At 45.3% G+C, this 26760-nt stretch overlaps 1 protein-coding gene across 1 annotated transcript in view; it reads right to left on the bottom strand.

Annotated features, from left to right (window-relative positions):
- The window catches only part of LOC138528002 (indolethylamine N-methyltransferase-like), a 78440-nt gene extending 56147 nt beyond the window's left edge, over nt 1-22293 (bottom strand). The window contains exon 1 of the mRNA XM_069639425.1: nt 22099-22293. Coding sequence (XP_069495526.1) covers nt 22099-22246 — 148 coding nt within the window. The 5' untranslated portion in view covers nt 22247-22293. The remainder of the gene's footprint in view (nt 1-22098) is intronic.
- Nucleotides 22294-26760: the final 4467 nt, after the last annotated feature.

The raw sequence follows: 26760 nt of genomic DNA, 5'->3' as shown, positions 1-26760 counted from the left end.
AGATTCCTTGATGATGGGGGTGGGACCGGAGTCTCCTTGACAGTTGGATGGTTTCAATGTACTGATGATACTTTCCACCTCATTGATGGTGAGAGGTGCAAAGCTGAAAGGGGTGTGCGTAAAAAGGTTTTTTTTGGGTTTATTGGACAACGGTTTGCTATGGGAGGAAGTTTGTAGGCAGTTTTGCTTGATATTCATTTTAGCCTGTAGTGTAGATATTTTAGTAAGGAGAGCTTTTTGAATGTTCTCACACCAGATGCTGTCCTTATTGCAGTTGTCTGGGATGGAGGAAGGGGCTTCTAATTCTTTAAGAATTTTGAATAGTTGAATAGAATAGGGTTGCTAGAATGAGGTTGTCTTTGTTAGTCTCGCAGGGTAGGCTTTTCCAGTGTGCTTCAGCGCTCCGCTTTACTTTGCGAAGGGTTGAAAGATATGGCGTGAACCAGGAATTGATGTGTGTACGCTGTTTGGGGTTCTTAGTTTTAAGAGGTGCTATAGTGCTTGGTAATATCCTTTTTGTTTCTAGTAGAGATGGATGGCGCAATATTGGGTTTGGTGTGGGGATCTATAGCTGGTATGTCAAAAATGATGATGTGGTGGTCAGACCAGGCAATCCAATCGAGCGTCCTCCCTTTTGATTGGGTAGGTTCAAGAATGCGATGAGAGAATCCTAGATTTGAGATATTGCTGGCGATCTCGCCAGCATGTGAGTCACTGGAATCTTAAAATCCAAGGTTAAGGTCACCAAGCTGTAAGACTTGGGAGTTAGGTTTGGTGTTGTCTGGCAGGATGGTTGAGATGCCATTGGAAAAGATAGCAAGTGGACCCAGGGTTCTGTAGATGAGGTGCATAGTGGCTGTATTATTGTGAGAGAAAGTTTGACTGAAATGGACTCAGCAGAACTGAATTGTGTGTTGGGTATCAGTCTTATGTTAATGCCATCTTTGTGGATGAATGCGACTCCACCTCCTTTGGAGAGGTTAGAGTTGCAGTCATTTCTAACAATGGAATACCCATTAGGAATGGCAAGTGCCAATAAGGGGCCTGAAGCTGCGTGAAGTCACGTTTCCGTTATGGCAATAAAGTCAAGGTTTTGTGTGGTGATGAGATGAGCAATGTCAAGGGCATGGGCGGTGAGGGATCTAGCATTGATAAGAGCACCCCTCACCTCGTTTTTAGGCGGTGTCTTAAGGTTGTCTGGTTGTACCTGGGCAGGATGGGTTTGGCTGGTGTTAGTGTGGTTAATGTGGGTGATAGTTTAGCGTTTGGCTACGTAAAGGAATCTGGTTCTTAATCTGATATTTCTCAGATGTAGCAGGCATGGTTGGTTAGGTGTGGGTTTAGTAGCAAAATGTTGAAGCCATAAGGCAGGAGAGTTGAGTTAGGGATTAGTGTGACTCAGCCTGAGTGAATGGGGTCCAATGTGTATAACAAGGGACCTCGCCCTCACCAATTTGCTCAGAAGCTGAAATTGAAGCAGAAGCAAGAAGAAGCTGTTCCCTGTAACCCAGCTGGACGAAAAAGTCTGCTGCTGTATTTTCTTCATGTAATACGAAAGCTGCTGTGTTCTTCCAAGGACTGGTCCAAAGGAAGACCTGGTTAGGAGACCTCTTCCCGAGCTATGAGGGACTATCATGCACCTGCTACTCCTCATCAGAAGTACCCTGGAAGCCAATCCTGTGTACCTGCTATCCAGAGAAAGGGTTTTCATGGATCTAGAAGAGGAGTGCCTGGACATCTTGATCCAAAGAAGTCCAACTGTGTCGCTGAGGGTTCGCAGGAGTGTTTGTGACCGCTAGAAGCCAGATTGATGTCTACCATCCAGAAGAGGCGGTACCCTGACATAGTTCTGCTTGACACCCGGAGCTGCAAAAGTTCCATTTGAATAAAGAATCTTAAAAGCGACACTCCTGACATGACATCTGACTACTTTTTCGCACAGAGGAAGATTCCAGTTCACTGTGTGCAGAGGAAGGTCCACTGGTGTGTTTCGTGCCACCAAATTCTTAAGAAGACGTCCCGAAGGTCCAGCTTTGGTGAGGATCCGTAGTCCAGTCCACTGGTTGAGTCCACATTAGCAGAAGCCATCCAGAAGTCTGTGCTACAGCTGCAGCACCAAAGAACCAAAAGTCAGTAAACCACAAATTCCTGAAACCCGACACCTAATTCTGCAACTGCACCCGTCTCTAGCAAAACACATCCAAGGTCCCCAGGGGTCTCATCTTGTTCAGTAAGGCCTTTTTGGAGTACATAGCAAGTTTCACCTTCGTGGGACATTCACAGCCGGAGTAACAACCCGCCAATAGAAACACCACAAACACAGAGAGTGCTGCCTTTCCACCACTGTCTTATTCCTCGTTTTCTCTTGGCCTCAGCATCCCAGCAACTCCTTCTTGCAAAGGGGGTTCATCCATCAGTGGTCCCGTTGAGTAAATTCAAGAAGCTCTACCACTTCACGTGCCAAGACACCAAAGGCACACTAACGAGGAAGAGTGTATTCCAGCCTCAGGAATCATCCAGGGGCCGCAGATTCACTGTGGATCCTGTCGATCCTATTCTCCTGTGGCATCTCAGGTACTCTGGGGTGGTGGAACCTATACAATGAAAAGCAGAGCATTATTGAATTTATTTGTTCACTTTGACTTTTCCTTTTCAGGTTACCTAGGTGGGGGGATCCTCACACACTATCACTATTTAGGTCTATAGGAAAGTATACTGCCTATGTTCTGAAACAAACCTGCCTTTTTTCCCTAATCTATACAGTCACCACTTGCTTAGTAATTCAGATGCTTTCTAAAGACTGTCAGCAGTTGGTGCATTATTTATAAATCTAAGTATTGTGTTTATATCATATTGTCATTATTTGAATAGAATTTCCAAAGTTCAAAGTGTTATTATTTATATGTATATATATTTTACTGAACCTTATTTTAAATAAAGAAGCTGTGTTATCACCTAACATATTGTGTGGATCTTCCTTTGTGGGGTCTTGGGAAATCACCATACTTACGAACCATCCTGCATCACCTCCTGCGCCCCTGCGACCAAGGTCCACTCTAGGGCCTCTGTCTGGCTGGGTCTTTTCCTCTTTGCTTCGACACCAGCCTCGCAGTAACAGCAGTGCCTCAGTCCAGCTCCACGCGATATCAGGAAGCAACACTTTTATTTCACTATCGCTCAGTAAGACCAGATGGGCTTTGAGTGTTATTTTCATCACTTATTCAGCATCTTGAAGCAGCGAGTGCTTTAATACCCACAATTACCCTTATTAGTCTGTGTACTTTGGGGCTGCATTGCAAACCTCTTTCTACATTGTATGCTCATTTCCTGTGCAAGGTCCAGTTGGGCTGTGTGTTTTCCTTTGCCTTTCTTCATGTCAACATTGCTGCTGACATCTGCGAGCACTGGAGAGCCATGATGCCTGCCCAGCCCACCAAGTGATTGGCTTAGCTCACCTTATCGGGACAAATCAAGGGAGATGGCGGGCGACAGCTGTTCCCCTGTCGAAGTCCCACACTAAAGCCCCTGTCTGATCTAGATGGCCATGACGGCCAGACCGCATGCTGTGTTTTTCCCGTGCCTACTTTTCTGCCACTGCAAAGCGTGTTGCTTGGACTCATCTGCAATTAGGTGAGCGTTTGCCTCCTGCTCGCTTTCCATGTTATGGTGTATGTTTCTGTCTGGACCTGCAAGCCGGCACTAAGTTTCACTTTTCCTCCCTCCTGGCCTCACTGACACGGTCATGACCTATCCCCTCAGTTGTCTTCAGTTCACCATACAGTTGCATTCTAACCTTTGAAATCTCAACGTGTCTCCCAAATTCACTGTGTTCATAGTGTTTTGCGTTCTCTGAATCTCAGCATTTTTCTGTGCTAAATTATCTCTGAATCAGGGCATTTGTATTTGCTAAATGATATTTGAATCTGGGCATTTGTTTTCTAAATGATTTCTGAATCTTGCCATGTATCTGTGCTAAATGATTTTTGAATATGGGCTTTTTTCTGTGCTAAATCATCTCTGAATCTGGAAATTTGTCTGTGCTAAATAATGTTTTTAATTTGAGCATTCTTATGTGCCAAATGATTTCTGGGCCTCGGCATTTCTGTGCTAAATGATGTGTTCTGACAGTCCTCATGTATGTCTGAACCTCAACTCTTATACCTCTTACTCTTCCCTCACTGGGATCCTGTTGTTCTTTAGAGCTGGTGTCTCTACTCTGATTGGCTGCTAGGCCGCCTTGTGAGTTATATTGTACATTGTGCAGTTATGTCCCTCTTCCTCGACTGAACACCTCTGAACTACCCCTCACCCGCATATTGCTCTCCATCTCTCCTATCTATTCAAACTGCTCCTCCATCACCTATCCTCCCTCTCACTTGAAGTCTGGTAAGAAGACATTTAAGAAGGCTCTCCTGGTCTCCCACCCAGGCCTGCCCATTGCAGACACCTATGTCCATGCTTCTCCAGGCAGACTTTCACTGACATTCTCTTTGTCATTCCTTCTCCTGACCTATGGACTCCCCATATGGCTTCTGTCCTCTCCCCTTTCTCTTCCTCACCCACCAGATGAGAAGTGATCTTGGCTCACTTCTCATCATCCAGGTGCATCATCAATGTCTATTGTAAAGGCACTATCATGGCCCAGGGCCCTCAGCCCAACCTCCATCTTCTAGACATGTGTTTACAGCTTCTTTTCAATTTGCCCCACCTCCTGCCATTCCCACTGTCCTCCTTGCCCCTCTTTCCCCCTTCCGAGGTTGGTAACCCACCCCTGTAAATCCCTTGGAAAACATTTAAAGGGGGCGAATAGCTTCACTTAGCTACCCTCAATTCGTGCTCTGCTTCAAACACTCCTCTGACATCTGTCTCCTCCTTGAAGACCTTGACCTCGACATCCTTGCTCTCACTGATACGTGGTTGTTAGGCAGAATCCTATGCAGTGCCCTTAGGGACCACTGCACAGAGGTAAGACTACAAGAGGTAATACAAGTTCACCTTTGGTACACGCCTGTACTACACTGTTAAAGTGGTAGCAGTAGCGGAGCAGCCAGACGTATCTCAAGAGCAAATGAGCAGTAGTAGAGATTACACAAAGGACTACAATTACTGTGACTCAAGCAAACACTGACTCAAGGTTTTTGATTAAAAAGTAAAAGTACATTTATTTTAAACCATCTGTTCACAAAACACTTCACTTCTATTAAATTAAAACCACACTTCAAATGCACTACACACAACCAATTCCCCTTGTGCAGAACAACTCAAGATAAGTGCCTTAGGATTTGACAGACTGGTGTTATGAAACAAAAGACGTTACCGGGAATACACATGCAATCACTTTTTGACAGTAATGACAGTTCGGTCTTACTAAAGATACGCGTACCCACGGGAAGAAATGTTACCGGAGTTAAAACACACTTAGCAACTGAGTTAATACAAGAGAGTTGTGGATAAAAATCATAGGCAATACTTTTGTCAAGGAAGACATAATCAGAGAACACTTTCTAACAAGAAGATAAAAGTCAATAGGCCTGTGCCAGTGTCAAGTGGAACAGGGTTCCTGTTGTCGAGGAGCACACAGTCAGACAGTTCACGATTCAAGGTTGTCAGGAGTACTTGGACATTGTCAAAAGAGGAAGCAAAAGTTATAAGAGGGAAGCAAGAAAAGAACAAGCCTTTAGTGAGGAGAAAAGAGTTCACCGTAGTTCCTCAAAGTCGGACACAGTACCTTATTCTTTGAAGAAGCTGGTGCCACAGCAGTTGTTCCTGGTAGTGTCCTGCAGACCCACGGTTCCTGGAGCTTCAGTCATGGGGACAAGAAGGAGGACGTCTGGAGTGATCTGCACTACCCAGGGATGAGGCCAGCAGCAGCAACAGTGAATAAAAGGTGCGCTCCTTTAAAACAGGAGATGCTCTTCAGATGGCTATCCGGACCACTACAGCATTGCGCGGCGATTTTGAACACGAACAGGAACCTCTGGCTGGTAAAGATGAGCTGGTTGACCCCACCAGGCTCAAGGGAAGAAGACTCCGGACTGGATCTTCTCTGAACATTGAAGGGTAGATAACTCAGGACTGCAGCAGGGCTTCACCGGGACTCGGGGTTGCAGCAGCTGTCTTCTTCTCTTTGGTTCCTTGCAGTTCCAGTGGTGACTGTGACTTCCAGCCCAAGAGCCCTGCCTTTTATGTGAAAATCCCCCATTCACACAGCCTGGCTGTCAATCACAGAGCAGGGGGGTTGTCCAGCCCGGTCAACCATCTCAGCCAATCCACACAAAGTGAGACCTGGGTCTCCATGGAGACCCTGTGCAGGGGGTGACTACACCCTTCCCTCACATTCAGCCCACCTAGACACCCAGGCGCCAAGAGGAGGGCTTCTCTGTTGAAGCCCGCAAAAAGACGGTGAACAAGAAGGCAAACCTGGTTTGCTGCGCAAAGTAAAACACAAGAAGGACTTTAACAAAATGAAATGGTGACTAAACCCGACTGGAGCCGAAATAAAAAGTATTTGGGCAAGTGGGTTTAAGTTCAAGGCTACCACAATAGCCTGGAACAATACCACGTTTATGTAGTATAATCACGGTAGAAAAGTAAGGGTAGATACCACTGCCACCAGCCAAGTCTAAATGTGAAAAGAGGAAAACAAAGCTCAGAGAGGCACAGACATAAAGGGGTAGGAACTAACCCTTTCCAATACTCCGTGTAAGATGGGGTGTGCTGGGTCTGTAGTTTTAAAGTGACTATATAAAGTTAATGGCAACTTTACATGTTTCTTGGGGACAGTGGTCAGCCCCAGAAAAATGGAGTCAGTTGGAAGTCTAAAAGACAACACTGTGTCACTGCATGGAAGGTGCTGTGTAATACACACAAAAGGTGGGTCTCATGGAGTGGTGTGCTCCAAAGCCCAAGATCACACAGACAGTAAAAATACACGTGGCAAAACACATGTAAGAGTGGGAAAAAGCCTCACACTCTTACCAAGTGGAAGAAATAAACTCCAGAAATCCAGCAAAGCTGCTGGGGGAGTCACTAGGTGAGGGAAATTAGCCATAGAATGAGAATTCTCCCTAACAGTGGTTTAAGACCAGCTCTGTCACTGCTTTTGACACCCTTTTCCCTGAGGGCTACAAGATCCTATCCAATCCCAGGCCCACCCGGTCTAGGGGGAGAGTGGCCCTGATGTTCGCTGTGTGGGTTCCAGCCACCATCATTCCCACTCAATCCCACTCTGCCTTTAAATGCCTTATCTGCAGACTGTTTATCCTAACTTCTCACTCACTTTCGTCACTCTTAGGAATGATTTCATATCTATATGTAATTTTCCCTCCATGTGTCAACCCCCAAACTTTTTGCTGCTGTTTAGTCATCCCTGACTGACTTTGCCTCTGGGATTTCATTCACTTTTTATGAGGAAACCGACATGCCCTTAAGGCAGTCACTACTGGGAGACTTTGTTTCCCTTAGTCCTTTTCCTTATGTTGCAAATTTTGTGCAACATGTAACAAGTGTGCATTGTATCTTACTATACAGCACACTTGGGTCTCTAGTCATTTCCAAAGGCCCTAGATACTCTTTCTGGACTTTTTATGAACTGTGCAGATGTGTCATGGACAGGACTGGTGGCAGCTATCATTTTGCATTATTTTTAACCCTTTCCTGTCATGTTAACCACGTTAACGGTGTTTGGCACAAATAGGTGGCATGGCTCCAAAATGGCCATGCCACGAGGTTCTTTGTCCTGTCCTTTGGCCATCGTGCCCCTTCACCTCCCCAGGTCGAGTAGACCTGAGCCAGTCCTATTTTGGTCATGCATTTTACCAAGAATCCCAAAGCTTTTGTGGGCTTCTGCATGCCTTGTGTGTGTGCCTCCAGGATGTGGGCTGGGATGTCTGGTGCCAATGCACATACTGGGTGCCAGAGAGTCTGGAGTGTCCTGAATGCCTGAGACCACCGTGGTTTATGATTGGTCCATGTATGGAGTGAGTGTTTGTGAGGAGCTCTCCCATTGGGACCTCTCCGTTTTGGCGCAAATTTGGTTAAGAGGAGGCTGGAAACACCACTGCCATGTCGATCTGCTGAGTTCTCACTGAACAAAGGATAAGATCCAATTATCCTGCAACTACGAAGCTGAGTCGAGGAACCGCTGGTGACCCGCTGGAAGGTTTGGCACCCTGAGCCCGCTGTCGTCCCTTGGGACCCCCTGCATCTGGTCGTCCTGGAAGGACTGCGAAGATGCTTCGACCCATTGGAATAGTGGGACCAACTATTCCTCGGCACCTTCACCAAAACCTGCAAGTAAGCTTTCTCGGAAGTGTCCCTGGGCCAACCAGTGGACTGACCAGCTTACGCAGGACCTTTGCTCTCTATCTGCCGTCTTTTTGAGGAGGCGCTCGAAACTTGGTATACTGCTCGCTCTGTGTCCACGACACTCTCACACCGAATTTCTTACACTTGGCATTCCCAGGTCAGAAGTGAGATGAGTGCATCCGAAGTAAATGCGGTTACCCTGTTGCCCTGCTGCGGCGATGTCCTTTGCAAGTCCACTGCATTTGTGACCCTCTTGCCCCTGAAGCCTGCTGCAGTGAAAATGGGGTGATTCATCCCCTCGGAGCAGAGAAATTGCCACTGTCCCATTTGGAAATCCTCGTTGGATCTCAGGAACTAAAAGGTGCCGATACGTCCTTTTTGCCGCCGTCAAACCTGCAACCGAATTGGACTAACCTGCTGAAGTTTGGCTCTCCTTGCCTCAGGAACCGGTGAGTAATCATTGCCCCAACCGGTGGCCCCTAGCATCAGAGCCCAACTTTGCGCATGAGTGGCACTTGGGGGTCCCTCTCCTGTCCACTGCTATTGCGAAATAGCGTCTCCATCCCGAACTCTGGAACTGCCTTCAAGTGGAGGTCCTTCTTGAATAGTAGGAACTTATTCTTCATCGCCTTATCCACCTTCCCAAGCTGTTAGAGACCTCTAAAGAGACCCTGCTTTGTCCATAGAAACAACCGTGTGCATTGGCACACATGTTCTATTGAGCACAAGGCTCCACTCTTCTTAGGGCTTGGACAGCCTCTTAGTTAGGTAAATACCTAATGTTAAACTGGATCTAAAGATAACTGCATGCCTCTTTTCGTCCCCTCTAGGATGTCAACATATTTTGTGCAGTCATCCCTTTTAACCCTCCTGGTCTTGTATATATATTGTATTGAGTGTGATGTATTGGTTTACTTATTGTCGCTACCACCTCTTTAATATTCACAAAGTCTGTTCATCTCTCACCTTCCATGCTACTAAAGTGATGTCCCAATGTCCACTTTGCAAAGCAGCTCAGCAGAGTAGACTCTTGTGTCTGCACGCTCCTTGTTAACCAACAGGTCTGCTGGACAGCCTGATATTACAGCACCTAATGGACCTCCAAATGGTGCAGATTGCCAACATTATAGGACAGAAGCAAGAATGATAGGATTTATGTGTGCCAGTGCAGGCTCAGCAAATTCCTTAACTGCAAAGGAAGAAACAGAGCACATGACTGCATGTAGAGCAGGTAACACTGGCGTAAACACGCACTGAATTAGCCAGGTTACTGGAAGCATGCTATGCCACCAGGGTAGCAGAGAAATTGATGCCACCCACAGGGACACCCCCACAACCACCAGGGAATGAGTGGAAGTCAGGCAACCACAATACCATCAGCAGGCAGTTCAGCCTTAGCAGCCTCACCCAACACACACCCAACAGAGAATATAAACGCTTTTGGTACTGCGCCTAATGGCACAGTGGCCCCATTTCAAAGCATGTGGGAAAACCTTTTTCATCCCCGGGGATGGACGCATACCCTGACTAGGACAGCCCACAGAGAGCACTTCCGTGTTCAGTCCTGTCAATGACCCTAAATCCAGAAGATGAACTGTTGGTGGGGGAAGAGATAAGGTATAAACAATTCATCTTTATGGTGGACTCAGGAGCAGAGAAGTTGTGTATCAGTGAAGGTATCTTCCCACTATCACAAAAGACTCTCGACGTGCAGGGATTCTCTGGGGCTGTTCTAGACGTGGAAGTGCGGGCGAAGGTCAGAAGGGCCCCCCTCTTATACTCTGAGAGTTCTCCTGTCAACTTGCTTGGCAGAGATCTGCTGACTAACCTGAACATGACAATCTCATTTACAGACAGAGGTATCATCTACGCCACACCTGGCATGTGTTCCCTAAGAGCAATGCTCGTGATTCACGCCATGGCAAATGATGTATCGGTACGAGGCATCCCTGTTAACCCTGACATGTTCATTTACGGCATCAAGATGCTTGCACAAGCTGTCCCTCTGATTACCAGATCCTGCTGGAGAGTGCCCCCCTGAGTTGGTTGCAGGCAAAATACTCTCATTAAATCTAGAAGGTTTACCAGTGTCTGCAACAAGAATTGTAGTACTAGGTACTCACTCCCATGGGTTCCAATGGCACACTGTGTTATGATCCCACTGTACCCCTGAAGGAACTGAGTAATGCAGAACTCTTTGAGGATAATAACAGTGATGGGGTGATCATCCTCAAGATTTGCATACCATGCAAAATAATGGTGATATGATATGATATGATATGATATGGCATAAATAACGCGCCTATACACAAGTGTTTCAAGGCACAACGAGGCAAGGGAGGAGGAACAGAGGGAAGACAGACAACGATCTTACTGGGCCAGGTGTCATTCAGATTGCGCAAGTGCAAGGGAAGGGGGAAAAGGAAAGTGCGGGGGGAGGGGAAAGCGCAGTACATGGGATAATAAAGTAACAAGATAAATAAAAGAGCAGCCAGCTGGTGGCAAGTGCAGGATGAGTGCAGACATAAGTGCTTGTGAGGGCTGTAGTGGTACTGAAAACAGTCCCCAGATGCAGTGGTTGCTAGGGAGGCAGTGCAGGTGTGAAACTGGCAGGGCTTGGGCCGAGACAGATGGGTGGCCAGGTAACCAGTGCAGTGTCAGTATCAGCCAGGACTTCAGCAGGGGAGAGCGGGAGAGAAAGCAGAAGCAAAGAGGAAGGTTTTAAGGTGCTTCCAGAACTGAAGATGGTTCTCCTCAAGTTTCAGGGAGGCAGGGAGGCTGTTCCAGAGAGAGGCCGCAGCCGAAGAGAGATCTACCACCAACTCTTTGCTTGGAGAAGCGACTGACCCTTAGGGCGTTAGAGGCGGAAGAGTGAAGAGCTCGAGAGAGAAGATATTTAGGAAAAGAGAGTTGAAGGAATTAAAGCCCCAGACCCCATAAAACCTTGTGGATGATGCAGAGGATTTTGAACTTAATCCCTGCAGCCACTGGGAGCCAGTGCATAGATTTCAGTCCTGGAGAGATACAATCCCTGGGCTTGAGGCCAAGGACACGTCTCACAGTCCTGTTCTGGATGAGTTGCAGAGGGCAAAGAGTAGAAGCAGGTAGATTTAGAAAGAGGCTCTTGCAGTAGTGCAGCCTAGTGAGAACAAGAGCTCTGGAGATAGTGAGCTTCTCAAGGTAGGAGAGGAAGGGAAGTATACCACTGAGCAGGTGGAGCTGGTAGTGTGACTTCTTAGAGAAGTCAGAGATGTGAGGAGAGAAAGAGAGTGTGGAGTCGAAGATGACACCAAGGTTTTTAGCCTTGCAGGTGGAAGCAGGAAGAGGGCCAAGAGAGGTCGGCCAGAGAGCTACAGGAAAGGAGGGCGTGAGTGTGCCGATGAGGAGAATCTCGCATTAAGGAAGAGGTCATTGGCGGCACACCATTCCTGGATAGCAGACAGTCAGAGTTGAGGGACGGAGAAGAGGTGGCCAAAGGTAGCCTGCAAATGAGCTGAGTGTCATCATTTTGCAGTACAGAAAAGTTCAGATCCCCCTCATGGCTGTTGTCACACTACCCCCATTTAGCCAGGCCAATTTACAGTACGTCCCCACACACTTATGGACAACCAACCCACATTATGTATGGATGTTAAAAGAAGTAACCCCTGTAAAAATCAGTACTCCCACAGATAAAACAATATCCACTGTCCAGAGAAGCAGAGGAGAGGATGAGGGACATAATACAGGCCTTACTGCACCAGGGGATCATAGTACCCTCTACCTCTCCATGCAACACAGCAATATAGCCCATTAAAAAGGGGGCAGTTGTGGGATGATCCAAGATCTTTGCCCCCTTAATGACGTAGTACAGAAGGAGTTTCCACTTGTCCCCAACCAGACAGCATCCCCAAGGAGGCAACTCACTTCACTGTTGTGGATTTGAAGAATGCCTTCTTCTCAGTACCCCTTCACCCAAAACTCTCAGTACCTTACAGCCTTTAGTCTGGGCGGAAAGCGCTACAAGCACACTCGTCTGCCTCATGGGTACTGTGAAAGCCCCAGCGTTATAAATAGGATACTGCAAGAAGACCTATGCAACATCCAGGTTCCAGCACAATAATTCAGTACGTCAATGATTTACTAGTGTGAAGAGACTCAATTGAACTATTGCAGTTGCTAGCACTTTACCAGGGGCAACTCATCTCCGAAGATAGGGAAATAATCATTCCTGACAGCGCAGCAACAGTCTGTGCCACTCCTCAGCCACTCACAGTGAAAGATATGCAGAAATTCTTAGGATTGTGCAGTTATTGCCAGCCACATTCCTCAGGCAACCATGCACCGCCGAAGATTTACAACAGCATGACTATGCATCTAATGAAGTCAAAGGCGATGATATCCCCAAAGTCAAAGACAGCCCCCTAGTAGAGGGAGAAATCTTCTTCATTGATGGGTCAGCATCAATTGATCAGGAGACAGGTGAGAGGCATGTTAGGCCAGCAGTTGTATGCCTAGAAGAAGGCGAGTGTGAAACACTTGTAATGAAAAGATTACCCATACATGATTCGGCCCAAGCAGCTAAACTGGTAGCACTCATTGAAGCTCTGCGGGCATCCAAGGGGTGTTCTGACACCATATATTCAGACTCTGATTATGTCACCACCACAGTACACACAGTTCTGTCGCGCTGGAGGACGAGGGGCTTTAGGCGAGCCGATAGTTCACCAGTTCATCATTCCGCCCTGTTCAATGTATTGATTTCCGCCCTCGCAGAGTCATATGTAGTGGCGGTCGTTAAATGCGCAGCAAATACGAACAGCTCTGATGAAAATCATTAGGAAACACTGATGCAGCAGCAAAATCTGCAGCACACCTCTCAGTATCCACCTGTGCGGAATATGTTATCACAGCAATCACCACCAGGCCAGAGACAGACGCATACACAGCCGTTCCTATCACACAGATAATTGAGTTACAGCGTAGTGCACCCCATGAGGAGGACATATGGCTCAAACGTGGGTGGGCACAATCTCCAACTGATCTGTAATGGAGACAGCAAAGCACAGGAAAAGTAGTAATACTGTGGAATTATCACACACGGCTTTTGAACAATTGCACTACACTTCTCAAAGCAACAAATTGCAAAAGACATCCAGGAAGACTGTTTTATTCCCAATTTACAAGAGCACCTCTCAACGATGATCGTTCAATGCACCACCTGCCAAGTGTTTAGTACAGGGATGACACTTCGAACATTGGGAGGTACCCTGCCCGCCCCATCGGCCCATTCCGTGAGCTGCACAATAACTATGCAGACATGGGAGAAAGATGCCATGGGCCACGATATCTGATTGTGGTGGTGCGTCCCTTCTCAAGGTGGTTGAACCCGATCCATGTGCCCACCCAGATGCCAAGTGTGCCACAAGATTCTTTGCATGAGAGGTTTTCCCCCGATGGGGAGTGTGTGACATTTTATGATCCGATAATTTCCCCCTTGAAATAGTAACTGGCAGATGCATGAAAACACCCATCCCCCCTGTGAGGAGAGAGTCAGATGCCCATAGAGCAGAAGCAATTCTGGGGACGAATTCAAGCAGTAGCTGGCTCAACTGACACGCGCAACAAATGGCTCTGCCGAACACCGAAGATGCACAGACATCAACTGCCCCTCTAACTCCACACCCACTCAACCACTGTTGCCAGGGGAGTTGGTCTTTGTCAGAAGTTTTGTGCAAAAGTGGAACAACCCAAGGTTCCATGGGCCTTGTGCGGTCATGTTTTCACCCTACACGCAGTAAAAGTGAAGGGGCTCAGATATTGGATACACCTTCCAGACATCCGCAGGACCCCACCCAATTTGACACAAGCTGCCCAAAACTATATACAACAAATATGCCTCTGTTTATGTATCTTCATCATGACCATATGAGTGAATGTGACAGAGTTCAAAGTACATGCATTGCTGCTAGAGCATGAGCAACTGAAATGAAAACTCTCTGGGCCTCATTACGCGGTAGGAGGTAGCCATGGTGCTATTAGCTATTAGCACCATGGCTACCCCCTTACCGCATTCCGGGTCCGGGTTTCCGAAATAGGGACTTACCGGGTCATTCCAACCTTCCGGGAACCATTTCCTATTCCCATTGAGCCGTCATAGAGCTCAATGGGAATGGGGATGGAGCTAATAACGGTACAGCAATTTGCAGTATCGTTATTAGCTCTGTAGTCCCTTAACGGGTCCCATCCATAATGCCTAGTAAAACCAGGCGTTAAGGAAGGGACCCACTAAGGGACCTCGGAATAGGGTGGTAAGGGATTACCGGCACCGGTGACCTTACTGGTGCCAGTAATCCCTTACCACCTACTGCGTAATGAGGCCCTCTCTATCTTTCTCTCTCTCTTTCTTTCTCCTCACCTCATTGTTTCCTAAAACTCCCAAACTTGCCATCCCTCAGTTTACTAGTTTTTCCAAACAAGGTATTGCTACAATAGAAATGTCAACAACAAGATGTTCTCCACCTGCGAATAGAAATAGTCGGTCTTCTTTTTATGGCCATTTTGTTTACAATATTTATGTTTTTATTAGGGATATATTAATGAACATCTTTTTCTGGGCTGACCATCTAAAAGAAGGGGGGAGGGATCACGGGGAGTTGAAACAAAAGTATAACCCGCCATGTCACTGAATTGACCTCAAGCGCAAATACGAATGAAAGAACAAATGAGAGTGTATGATGAAATGTATGATGAAATGCACCAGAATCAAACAACATAACCAGAACCATGTATAATGTGATCCCCACAAATAGTAGCAACTCCCATACACCTGTATGAACAAATAAAATGTTTGAAATCTTACTTCCTAATATCAAGTACTATTTGTGTAATGCAAGCAGTAGTGTAAACATTACAAACAGTAGAGGCAGGGTAGCAAAAAGACACGTATTACGCCATAAGAGAATAAAAAGACAAGCACATAAACTCAAATATGATGCATATTATGGCTTAGGACTAGATGCAGTTGAAGATATTTGTCACCACTAGCACTCAAACAGTTTGTATTCCGACATGTGTATGGTGGGAAGACAAACAACTGATGGGAGTTGCTATGTCTGTTCCTTAATACCTCACGCATCTGGGGCACCCAAGGTTTTAGTACCGCAAGAAGTACCAATGATAGAGGTACAAAGCCTAATTCATATTTTGCTATGTAGGATAAGAGGCACATTACAGACACACAACGTCCATCTAAAACTTATTAATCCAGACCCCAGAAATACAAAAGGAGTTCAACCAAACCCAACTGTCTGAAAGAACCCTACCTGGTGATCGAAGGGGCAAAATACATTAACAACAGTTTTCAAGAAACAACCCTCACTTGCAAAACTGAAGGACTTGTAAGATTGCCCGAAAGAATTGCGGCACTTGTAGAACATACTTGCGCACAAGCATGGACAGAGCACATCACCAAGTTAACATGGACTGCAGCCATAGAGAAGCCAGTAAAAGTAGACCAAGAAAATACTCATGAACTATGTTTTTACAGTGAAGAAACTGTTCTGTAGGTTCAAACGAATGATGTATCAGAACTGTGATAATTCCAGACCTCAAGAAAGGCACTGCAGCGCTGATGGACTACTCCTGGGTGTGTGGTCAACAAGCATAATTGCACTTCTCACCTTCTTGGAGGGACTATTATTCACTAGCCATGCTACACTCAGCCCTGTTAGTAGTCCCAGAAGAACACCTGAAATGAGGTCCCCTGCCTGATGAAGTACCCACAGCGCCCCCTGCAATCGAAGCAATGCCACCACCAAACTTGTGCATCCTTCCTCAGAAAGAATCATATGACCAACTGTGGAGAAGGAAAAGATCATTGAATTACATATCGACAGACTTGTCTGAACTGCTCATGCAAATACCTAACGAATACAAGCTCTATAACTATGCAGAGACATTTTTTGCATCTCTAATTCCAGCATCCAGATGGCAGCAAATGCAAAATGGCTGAAAACTGTGAGGTGAGAGCTGAACCAGTTGGCTAACGACACAGAACAAGGGTTCAACATCATAAGAGTGGAGCTGAGGGACATTAGACTAATGAAAATGCAGAATAGGTATGTGTTGGATCTACTAACAGCCATGGAAGGAGGGGTTTGCAAATAGATTCGGAGTTCATGTTGCAAATTCGTACCTTCCAAAGATGCTGTAAATGGGACCTTATCACACGTTATTGGGGCAGTGCATGAAGTAGGGGTGAAGATGAAAAAAGAAGCTGGCATTCCAAAAGAAGATTGGTTCTCCCTTGCCTTCAACTTGGCCCCATCATGGCTTGGAACATTGGTGAAAATGCATGTGCCCATCACCGTGTTTGTCTTGGTGATCTTCTGCACGTGCCAATTGGGTCGCAGGTGTTGTGCTAAAGTGGTGCCTAATAGCGCAATGATGATGGTTTCTATTGGCAGTCCTAAAGTACCTGGTGATACAAAAGAAATAGAAGTACAAACTGACCGTCCCATTCACCACATGGTCCCAATTCCTGTTGGAGATATAGTTGACCGATTATACCACACAACCATTGTCCCTCCCTCTGACCCCAAGAATTACAAAGAAGTATGGGTTGACCTGGCTGGGGATGGGGATTGCATTTATATGACATGTACACCTGAGGAGTATGCGCGATGAGGAGTAAGCTTGAGACATCTGGGCAGGGCATGGATGCCAATAAAGGGGACACCCGCCTATGAGGAAGCAGTAAGGCAAGAAAACAAGCACAAATATGGGAAGGAGAATTTCGGTACTGTAGAAATAATGAAAGAGGGGAATGTTGGGAAGGAAATTAGTGTATCCCACACCCCTGGGCATTTTCAGGTGAGGCAAATCCCCATTGAAATAGTGTAGTGTGCAAGGAGCAGAGTACTGCACTATGAAAATCGCTCCAGATATAATATAGCGCAAACAGCAGATGTATAACCTCAGAGGGCACATAGAAAGACACGCCATTTTGTATTCACATTTCACTAGACCCAGATCATTAAGGCACAATGAGTCCACACCACCAGTTCTCAATAAAGCTCACTTCCCTCTGTCCCTTCACTGTTGCAAACATTTAGAATCATTGTGAGGAATGCACCCTGCAAGGCCGTGAGACAACTCCAGGCTCGTCACAACCAAGCTGCCAGCAGGCCTCTATCCCCCACCAAGCCAACCCCGAGCCAGAACCCACACCACGGACCTGACCCCCACACCCTTGCATTCCATGATAAGCGAGCAACCCCCCAGCCCCTAGCATAAACCAAGCAACCATAAAAGATCTAAACATGCATGACTGTTTCACCCCTCAGCATAAAACACATCCTTTAAAACACAAGGTACAGGGAGGGATAAATTATAGATCAAGCAAGGGTGGAGACCTTGGGTGGAAGAGGAGGAGTTTCAACAAAGCATAGAATGTGTGGGTTAGTGTGACTGTGTTTCTTTCTCCCTTCCCCCTGGCATCAATCCCCAAGTCTCCCAGGTGCATGACACAGTGATGTAGTAGTAGGGGTAGTATGCTAGCATAGTTTTTACAATGCAACTTATGGGAGACCTGACCTTCACTCCACAGAGAGATGAGCCCAGCTGGCCCATGTGGAGCCCGACAAATGGCAAAGAAAGTAACCAATTGTAGCCTGGCGTCCCATATGGATCAGGATCATGTATACTGTCTTTCCAATCAACTGCGTGGGTTTAGACCCTATATGTGATGTCATCTATGATGCTGCGGTCTCTCAAAAGGGAGCGACCAGTATTCTGCAGCCAGAACGTTCTTGAGCAGCAAAGTCCTTTGCTAATATTTTGTATTCTGTACAATTAAGCCTTGTTATACTTGAAAACGTATTTCCCCAGAGGGATGTATTCAATCTGGAGTGTGCGTAAACAGGGACTTGCCTTCAACCTCCTCTGTTGTAGAACCAATGGGAGCCTATCATTCTGAGCCACAATGAATATCTAAAGACTCACTCATATCACAAGATTTCTGTGCTTTTACAACAAACTGACAGGCAAGGAAAGAAGGCAAATAGAAAAAATGGCAACAACAAGGACATATTGTCTGTGATTATAAAATGATATGATATGATATGACAGTTATAACATGCCCATACACAAGTGTTTCAAGGCACGATGAGGCAAGTGAGGGGGGAACAGAGGGAAGACAGAGACAACGATCTTACTAGGCCAGGTGACATTGGGATCGAGCAAGTGCAGGGAGGGGGGAAAGGGAAAATGCGGGGAGCAAAGGGGGGAAGGGGCAGTGCAATACATAGGATCAACAGTAAAATAAATGAGAATTATAGTTAAAAGTGCAGCCAGCTTGTGACAAGTGCAAGGGTAAGTGCAGACATCAAGTGTCAAGAGCTGGTAGGGGACTGTAGGAATACAGAAAACAGTCCCCAAGTGCAGGTGATGCCCAGGTGGTAGTGCATGTGTGCAACTGGCGGGGCAGGGGACCTGGGCCTGAGAACAGATGGTAGCCAGGTGCCCAGTGCAGTTTCAGGCAGGAGCTCAGCAGGGGTGAGGAGGAGAGGGATTGTGGCTCTGAGTTAGAAAGTCATTGTTCCTTGGCTAGATCGGCAGTTGTGAGCAGTTGGTGACCTTCAGAGACCACTCTCCCTTCCATATGTATATCTCCAATAAATAAATAAAAGAAATGTGGCAGCAAGATATAGTGTTGAGATGCCACTGCCTGTTATTCAATGCTTGGTGAGGATCATATAGGGAAACAGATTGCAGCAACATACACATATAGACATGGCTATGGTGCAGCACCTTGTGGAACGGTGGCAGAACACGGGCAGAAATATTGTTGGGCCAATCTCACCACTAATGTGTATCTGCCAGAGGAACTTCGGTCCAAAGACCTGACATATGTGGGCACAGTCAGGCAGAACAAAGCTGACATATCCCTGGTTTGCCACTCGGGCAGTCATTCATTGGACTCTGTTTGGAATTGATGGACCTAAAGCAGCTCTCTCCTATGTTTTGAGAAAGGGGAGCGTGATATTTGTTTTATCAACACCATGGCTGAGTAGGTAGAGTGGACCAGGGAATCCAAAGATCATAGGGCACTACACCATAATGGAATTTTGCTTGACAAAGTTGCCATCCTTGTGTGCATCTATACTTGCTGTCACATAACACACCTGTGAACAAGAAGGACACCAACACTATGTATTTTCAGTTCAATGTGTTCAAGTGTGCACTATGTATTTGTAGGGGCCAAGGGAAACACAACAAATAGATTTCCCCATAAGAAATGATAATAGCAATCAGAAGTATCCTTCCCACAGTAGTCCATCTCCTTCCAGATGATCCCTTATCTCCAGGTCCAGCTAATACTAGGCTTCCGCAGGACTTGTACACCATGACTACTTCTCGCACCAAGTCTTCCTTGAAGATGATACTGTGGTTATAGCTGCTAGGAAGAGCTAAGGGGGGTCCCATGGGACAGTCTGAGGATTACCATTCACTGTTTTCCCTTCACCTCTCTGACCTGACCACAACCTAACTGCCCGTGTTTTATTGCTTCTCCGACTGTCTGGTCCTACCTATGGATGACCTGACTCAAGGGGACATTCCTGCTCTACCTACTATAACATTCTACTAGTCCTACTATGGTCTTCTCCCTACTAGCTATGTCCAACACACCTTCCCAATAACTGTAAAATTCCATGGAATCGTAAGGGTAATGTTCTTCTTCTTCCTGGTCCCACCTCCCCCAGTTTCTTTGCCTCCCTCTTCTTTGCCTGCAAACAGCCCTTAAATATGTTGGGAAAGAATCGTTTTGACAACATTAGCAAGGTTGTCTCAGACCCCTGTCCTTTCCTCTCAATGTTCAACCACTTTCACCTTAGTTTCACTTTCACTACTACCCCTAGTACCTGCACTCCGCTCTGGTACTCCTTTTTCCAATTCCTCCATATGACTCACTCCATCACATGCTACTCTTTCAATACCACTGCTGGCCCTTGAGGGTCACACCTCCCACTGGCCCTGAGTTTTAACAATTCCTCCTGCCCCATATGTCTTACCTCCTGCCCACAAAGCTGCTTCCTTTGATTATCTCTACCTTATCCTTAAGCTGCTCTCATTGTGTTGTTATCCCCTCCATCACCCTCTCAACATTTAGAACCACCTCTTGTTCTGACTTTGTGTCTTCTGCTACAACTTCCTCTTTCAGCGTTTTCCTTCCCAACACCTAATTCTGCCAGCTCTCCTTCTCTGGTTTCACTGTATCATCCTATCCCATTTACTATCCTACTCTTAGTACCTCCCCCTTTACTCACCTCAGCTTTTTGTAGTTGCCACCCCCACCTACACATAGCTCCCTCTGTCCACTCTCTCCTCCTAGTATTTCCAACATATATTTGACCATTTCCGCTCTCACCACCTCTGCTTTCTCTTCAGTGCGGCCAACTCTACAGTCTCCTCTATTAATCCAGCCTCTTTCCCCTCCAGCACCCTCTAGTCTCCACCATTCTCCAAACATGAACCTACTGGACCTGCACTCCACACTCATCAAATGGGGTTTAGCAGCATTTATACTGTGTTCCCTCTTCTTGGGTGAGTCTTTCCTTCAGGGTCTACATGTGTGAGTGGTAATTGGGAGATCTCTGGGATTGGCTAGATTATGTGCAACTGTTGCTGATTTGAGTTTATTGGGTTGGACCAAGAACATATTTGTCTTGTCGGGTATGCATTTTACATTTTTCAGTTTAGAGAATAAAGTGTGAGCTCAGGTAAACGTCAACATTGCACTCTTGGGAAAGAAGAACAATGATGCTGTAACTATGTTTGTACCAAGATGCAATCCTTAGTTGGGAAGCCACAGGTTTTGTAATATTGGTTCTTGGAGTTAAGAAATGTCTTCCTTCATGTTCCAGACACAGTTTAAACAATGTTAACATGCACATGACCTTTGCCTTGTGAATGGAAATGTTTTCCATTAAAGGGAAATTCAGGTTTCTCTACATTGAAACTGGAGGTTTATTTAATTTAATTTTAATCTGTGTTCAGGGCTGTGCCTACGCAGATGTCCCCGAAGCTCCTTAGTGGGTTAAAATATTGAAAAGGGAAAGCTGGAACAGAAGTTACAAAATGTTTTCAGGATAGGAGAGGAAGATTAGGATAGACAAGTGTTAGCAGTAGATGGTTTTATGTGGGGAAACAGATATGTTTTGAGGCTTATCCTGATATTGGCGACTGAGGGTGCAGTGCAGATGTGAATGGGCTGGGTGTTCCATGTTCTAGAAGCCCACTGGGTAAATGCTTGTTTTTTTATGCATGCTAGTTTGTGAGAGTTACTGATTCAGATATGGTGTGTACACAGTGCTCTTCCTTTTGACATTAAATATATTGTCCGCTAAGGCATATATAATCATACATACATACAAAGTCTAACAGCACTAGTCTTTTATTACAGCTCAGTGTCACAGGCCATCTACCCACAATCATTTATAGTTTGTGAGAGTGATTGCAAAGGACACACTGCATAACTCTAGCAGAACCTTCCATTCATGCTCTAAGCAGACAGCTTCAGCCTTCCATCTCCCTCAACAAACTCTCCTTTCAATCTGCACCTTACCCTGTTTCCTTCACAACCTAATCATTATCATTGGGAATTGATCTGTTTTAACCAAAGCACATGTTTTGGTTACTCTTATCTTTTTGCCATTTGTAAGTATATGCCCATATTGTAAAGGATCTTTCCTAATGAAAGTTTAGGTTAATTAAAATATGGCCTGCAGGCCAAGTGTAAAGTGCACTTACCTGAAGAAAACACTGGGACAATAAATTTCAATGTCTGCCTAATGCTTTCTTCCACAAAAGCGGAGTCTTCGGCATAGTATGTAGCCATAGCACTTGCTGAGTGAAGATGTTTTTCATACAGCTCCATCCAGGCTGAACTTGATGCCATTTTCACGTATTCAAGTTGTTCCTTTACTAGATGTCTCCTGTCTGTGAGTTCTCAAAGAAGCACACATATGAATTAAGTGCTCGGTGAGCGCCTATTTAAGGATCTTTCTCCTCCCTTAGGCTGTGGGGCTTCAGATCATGAATATTTACCTTTTAAATGTGTTCTTTGATCTATCCAAACAAGGGCGCTCATGCTGTTCTTTCGTGCACATCTTTGAATGCCGCCACACTTGAGCATGGTTTCTTTTATGGCCAATGTTTTGCAGATTCATCTTTTAATTTTCACCTGATTTCGTCGTGATCCAGACATTGGGCCTCGTTCCGAGTACATCGCTTTGGTAAAATGTTGTAAAGTGGCGGTAATTCTTTTATCACTATTCACCAAAGCGTTGCACTAAGAATGCTGGTGTAAGGTGGATGAGGTGAGTACAGCAAACTTCTGGAGGTAAATCATCCACCTGACAAGCAAAATCCCTTGGAATTACCGCAGCCGAATGTGGCTGTTTTCAATGGGATTTTTTTTAAAATGTTTTTCATTTTGAAGTAGGCAGAACCTTGTGCTATTTGTGCTCCTAATGCTGTTGCAAATGGAACTTATATGATTTCACTCTAACATTAAGGAATTATATCCTCACTTCAAACCTATAGTTCTATATTTACACACAAAGACACAACACACACTTAAACACACCAAAATACACAAAGGAACCATAAGTGTATTGTGAAATAATACAAAATGATATTAGAATAGGAAATATACGTCTGTGTAAGTCACGAGGGAGACACATAAAAGTGAAAAAAGCAGGCGAGGATAATAAAAGAAGTGGAACGGGATGGGCGTTTAAGGGATGGTCTGGGGAAACCCACAATATCAAAAATAGGCAAAAAATAATCCTCGAAAAAAATGAAAAAAGAAATGACGGGCAAATGTAGCCTATTCTTATTGAAGTGCACTCCATTCATGTTAAAAGGCAAAACAGGGTACGGGCACACCCAAAAGGGGTGAAAAAGTCAGCAACTTAAAAGCCGCCCTTTGCAATTGCAATATAATAGAGTGGGCGTCAATACTGATACTGGTCCTTGTGTGCATTATTTGGCGAGGAACAGCAGCAATGTGATTCATTACTGCACCCAATTAGTTACCAGCCCCACCCCAAAAAAGAAACAGTCTGCAGATGTTTGGAAATGATGCATGTGGGATTTTTGAAAATCTGCATAGTTTACCAACCGCAGTGTGTCACCTCAATAGTCATGCCGAGCCTGTTACAATAATGCACATATTAATCCAAAGGTAGAAACTACACAACTTGTAATGAAACCCTTACGTCTCCCCCAGAGCCGGTCAGTGTGGAGGAATCATAGTGGGCAAGAACCCCAACTGTTTCTACTGGACTGGCCACAGGGCTTGGCCACAGTCACAATATGACATTCATGAAAACAGTGTCTCACCTGAGCTTTGAGTATGTTTCAAATTTGTTAACGTCACATCACACATTTTGGTAGGTTCTACAGAATTTTATTATAGACAAGGTTCATGTACTCTAAATGTATGGTAAATTTAAAGTACATTGGGCCTCATTACGACCCAGGCGGTAAGTTACCGCCTGGGTCGTACCTTTACCACCATGGCGTAAACTACGTTTACGCCATGGTGGTTGGCGGACTTACCGCCCCATTCCGAGGTTGGCGGGGCGGTAAGTCCCCATTAACCCATTTACCCTTCCCCATTCCCATTTTTGCCCCATAGGGCATAATGGGAGTGGGGAAGGCGTTAATTACGCCACCGTAAATTACGGTGGCGTAATTAACAACAAGGTCCCTTAGCGCCATGGATTTTAACACCTGCTAAAAGCAGGTGTTAAATCATCCATGGCGCTAAGGGACCTCGGAATCAGGCGGTAAGGGTCGGCGCTGTTTACGCCGCCGTAAACCCCTTACCGCCTGGGTCCTAATGAGGCCCATTGTTTTGCTTAACAATAATTGTGCTTTTTCATTGTATATGTCTGGTCCTTCTTTAGCTTAACTATTTAAATTATGCATTTAATTCATTATTGGCACCCATCACTAGTGAAGTGAAGGCTTGAAAGGAGAACATTTCCTGCTTTGAGGGGTGACTGTTCTCACCTTGCACATGCCTGTTGATACATGAAAAAGTTTTCGACAATTTAACTGGCTACCATATTCGCCAGTGCTTAAAGGCAACTGTGTAGTGGTTGCCAAGGCAACGGCGTTCACTGGGTTAATAAGAAATCCTGTGCACTCTAAACGTACATGCTACTGTCATCAGCCAGGAAACATGTTATAACTAGATATTTTAAAATGTAGAACACTGCAGGCAGAAGATTGTAAATGAACAGACTAGGGCGGCATGATCATGCCAAGACGTACCAAATTGAAACTCAAGCAATAAGACAGCAATTGTCATGCCTGCATTTCCTGTGTATAAGGCACTCACACTGTAGTCCTGTGCAATGCAGCACTGAAGACCCATCACATTCAAGGAGTGAAGACAAGTCTAGATTATTTCAAATATTGGAGGTCAGCAAAGTATGTCTTGACTGACTCTAGCATGGCACCCACACATTCCTAACCTGAGAGTCGCTGCGAGTCATGGGGGAAGGGAGAAATGCCTTGCAATAAAAACACATCTCAAAGAATCACTGTAAACAAGGATAACATTTCATGAGAAAGAGTGCAGAGGAATCCAGGCTGAAAGGAACTGCTTCTGACGCCCATCACTCATCACACATGCCTGAATTCATGCTCACCCACCTGCCTAAGCCACATAACTTATAAGTACAACATGTCTTTCTACAATCACAATCTCCAATCCGTGAAGGTGAGCAGAGATGTTGGGCCTGATTTACAAAAGCGATTTTGAATGGGAAAACTCCATTGATGAAGGCTTTTTGTAAATCAGGCCTTTTGTTGGAGAATGTCTCTTTTGGGGAGTTGCCTCATCCCATCCAAAGAGTGAGAAAGGGTTTGTCTACTGGAGCCTGGCTACAGCATCGACACTTCCTTCCCAACCCATCCAGACTCATTCTAAACTCAACCATCTGAAGGAAGCTGTTTATTCCTGAACACAGGTCATTAAAGGTCAACATTGGCTCCCTTGAAACAATATTGCCACACTTTTCAAAGACTGGTGGGGGCTGCTTAATGGCTAAGAATGAAATGCCTATCTTGTGAAATAACTGGAAGTGTAAGATTTATTAGAACATTATTGCTGCATTACTTGACCATTCGCTGACATACATGTTCTACAAATGCAATATTCTTTATTTATTTATTTATTTATTTATTTATTTATTTATTTATTTATTTATGTATTTATTGTTTGCTTGTTACGTGCTTATACGCTATAAATATACTGTTGCAAAATGCCCACAGGGCAGGGAGGATGAGGTGGGAAATAGATTACAACGCAATATTAAAAGCAGAGGGGGAAGGGGAAGAAGGACAAACCTACTATGCCCTGTGAGTATTCAGAATGTTCAATTGCAGAAAGGAAGAGGGAAGAGGGGGTAAGTGCTGTGGAGTCTGAGCATGTGGGTGAGCTATGGATGCAGTGTGAGGGATATTCTTGCATCACCTATTGTGTCTGAGATATGAGATGCTTTTGACTTGGAAACAAAGAAAACATGTGATCACCTTGACTGGGGCATTCAGAGGGCCTCCTTTGAGTGGTGTGTGGATTGGGCCTTTATTGGCATCCTTGGTAGTGGTACTCTAGCATGCTCTAAAATGTTGCATGTTCGCAAACATGATCTTCTGCACCAACATTGCTTTTAACAGTGACAGATTTCAGGGATGCCCAAATCTCCCCTCACTCCACCCTTGTCTCTTTGTACCAAGGCTAGAGAATAGCATGCCAGATTGTTACAATTTGGTGTGTATGTCAATCAGTGGGATTTAATGTCTCCTCTTGCGTGGAGCTATGTGACCCTGTTCAAAAGCGCTGGTTAAAAAACATGTGTGGCAAAATTCCATGTTTTGTCCCTCACTTGATTCAGCATGGAGGCAGACTTCAAGGATTAATTACCTGATTTCACATGTTATCAAATTCAACCCTGGTATGGAAGCTATTCTGCTGGAACCTAGGGTGCTAAAACCACTCATAACAAACTTAAATGATTGGATGACCAGTGGTGCTTATATGAAAATAGGATGGCACAGGTTGAGAGAAGGATTGAATGGGTGGAGGATGTTGCAAGTCATGTTGCCCACTTAGAGAAATCTGATCTTAGACTTCAGAAGCTTAACAACGAATTGGAAAATAGGGGTCATAGGAATAACATGTGCATCATTTGTCTTCCTGAAGAGCCGGAAGGTGGTGGCACTATCTTCTTTCTGGAAAATATGCTACCAAGTCTTCTCAAGATCCAGCTTGCGAAAAGACTTAACATCCAAAGAGCCCATCAAATTGGATTAAAAGATTATGGTAATCAAAACCAATATACTCTGTGAACCCCTATTCTCCTTGTACTTGAGTATAAACAACACCAATTGTTA

The sequence above is a fragment of the Ambystoma mexicanum genome, chromosome 7q (genome assembly GCF_040938575.1).
Source record: "Ambystoma mexicanum isolate Mex_15411 chromosome 7q, UKY_AmexF1_1, whole genome shotgun sequence".
Lineage (NCBI taxonomy): Eukaryota > Metazoa > Chordata > Amphibia > Caudata > Ambystomatidae > Ambystoma > Ambystoma mexicanum.
This window is presented reverse-complemented; position numbering and strand designations above follow the sequence as displayed.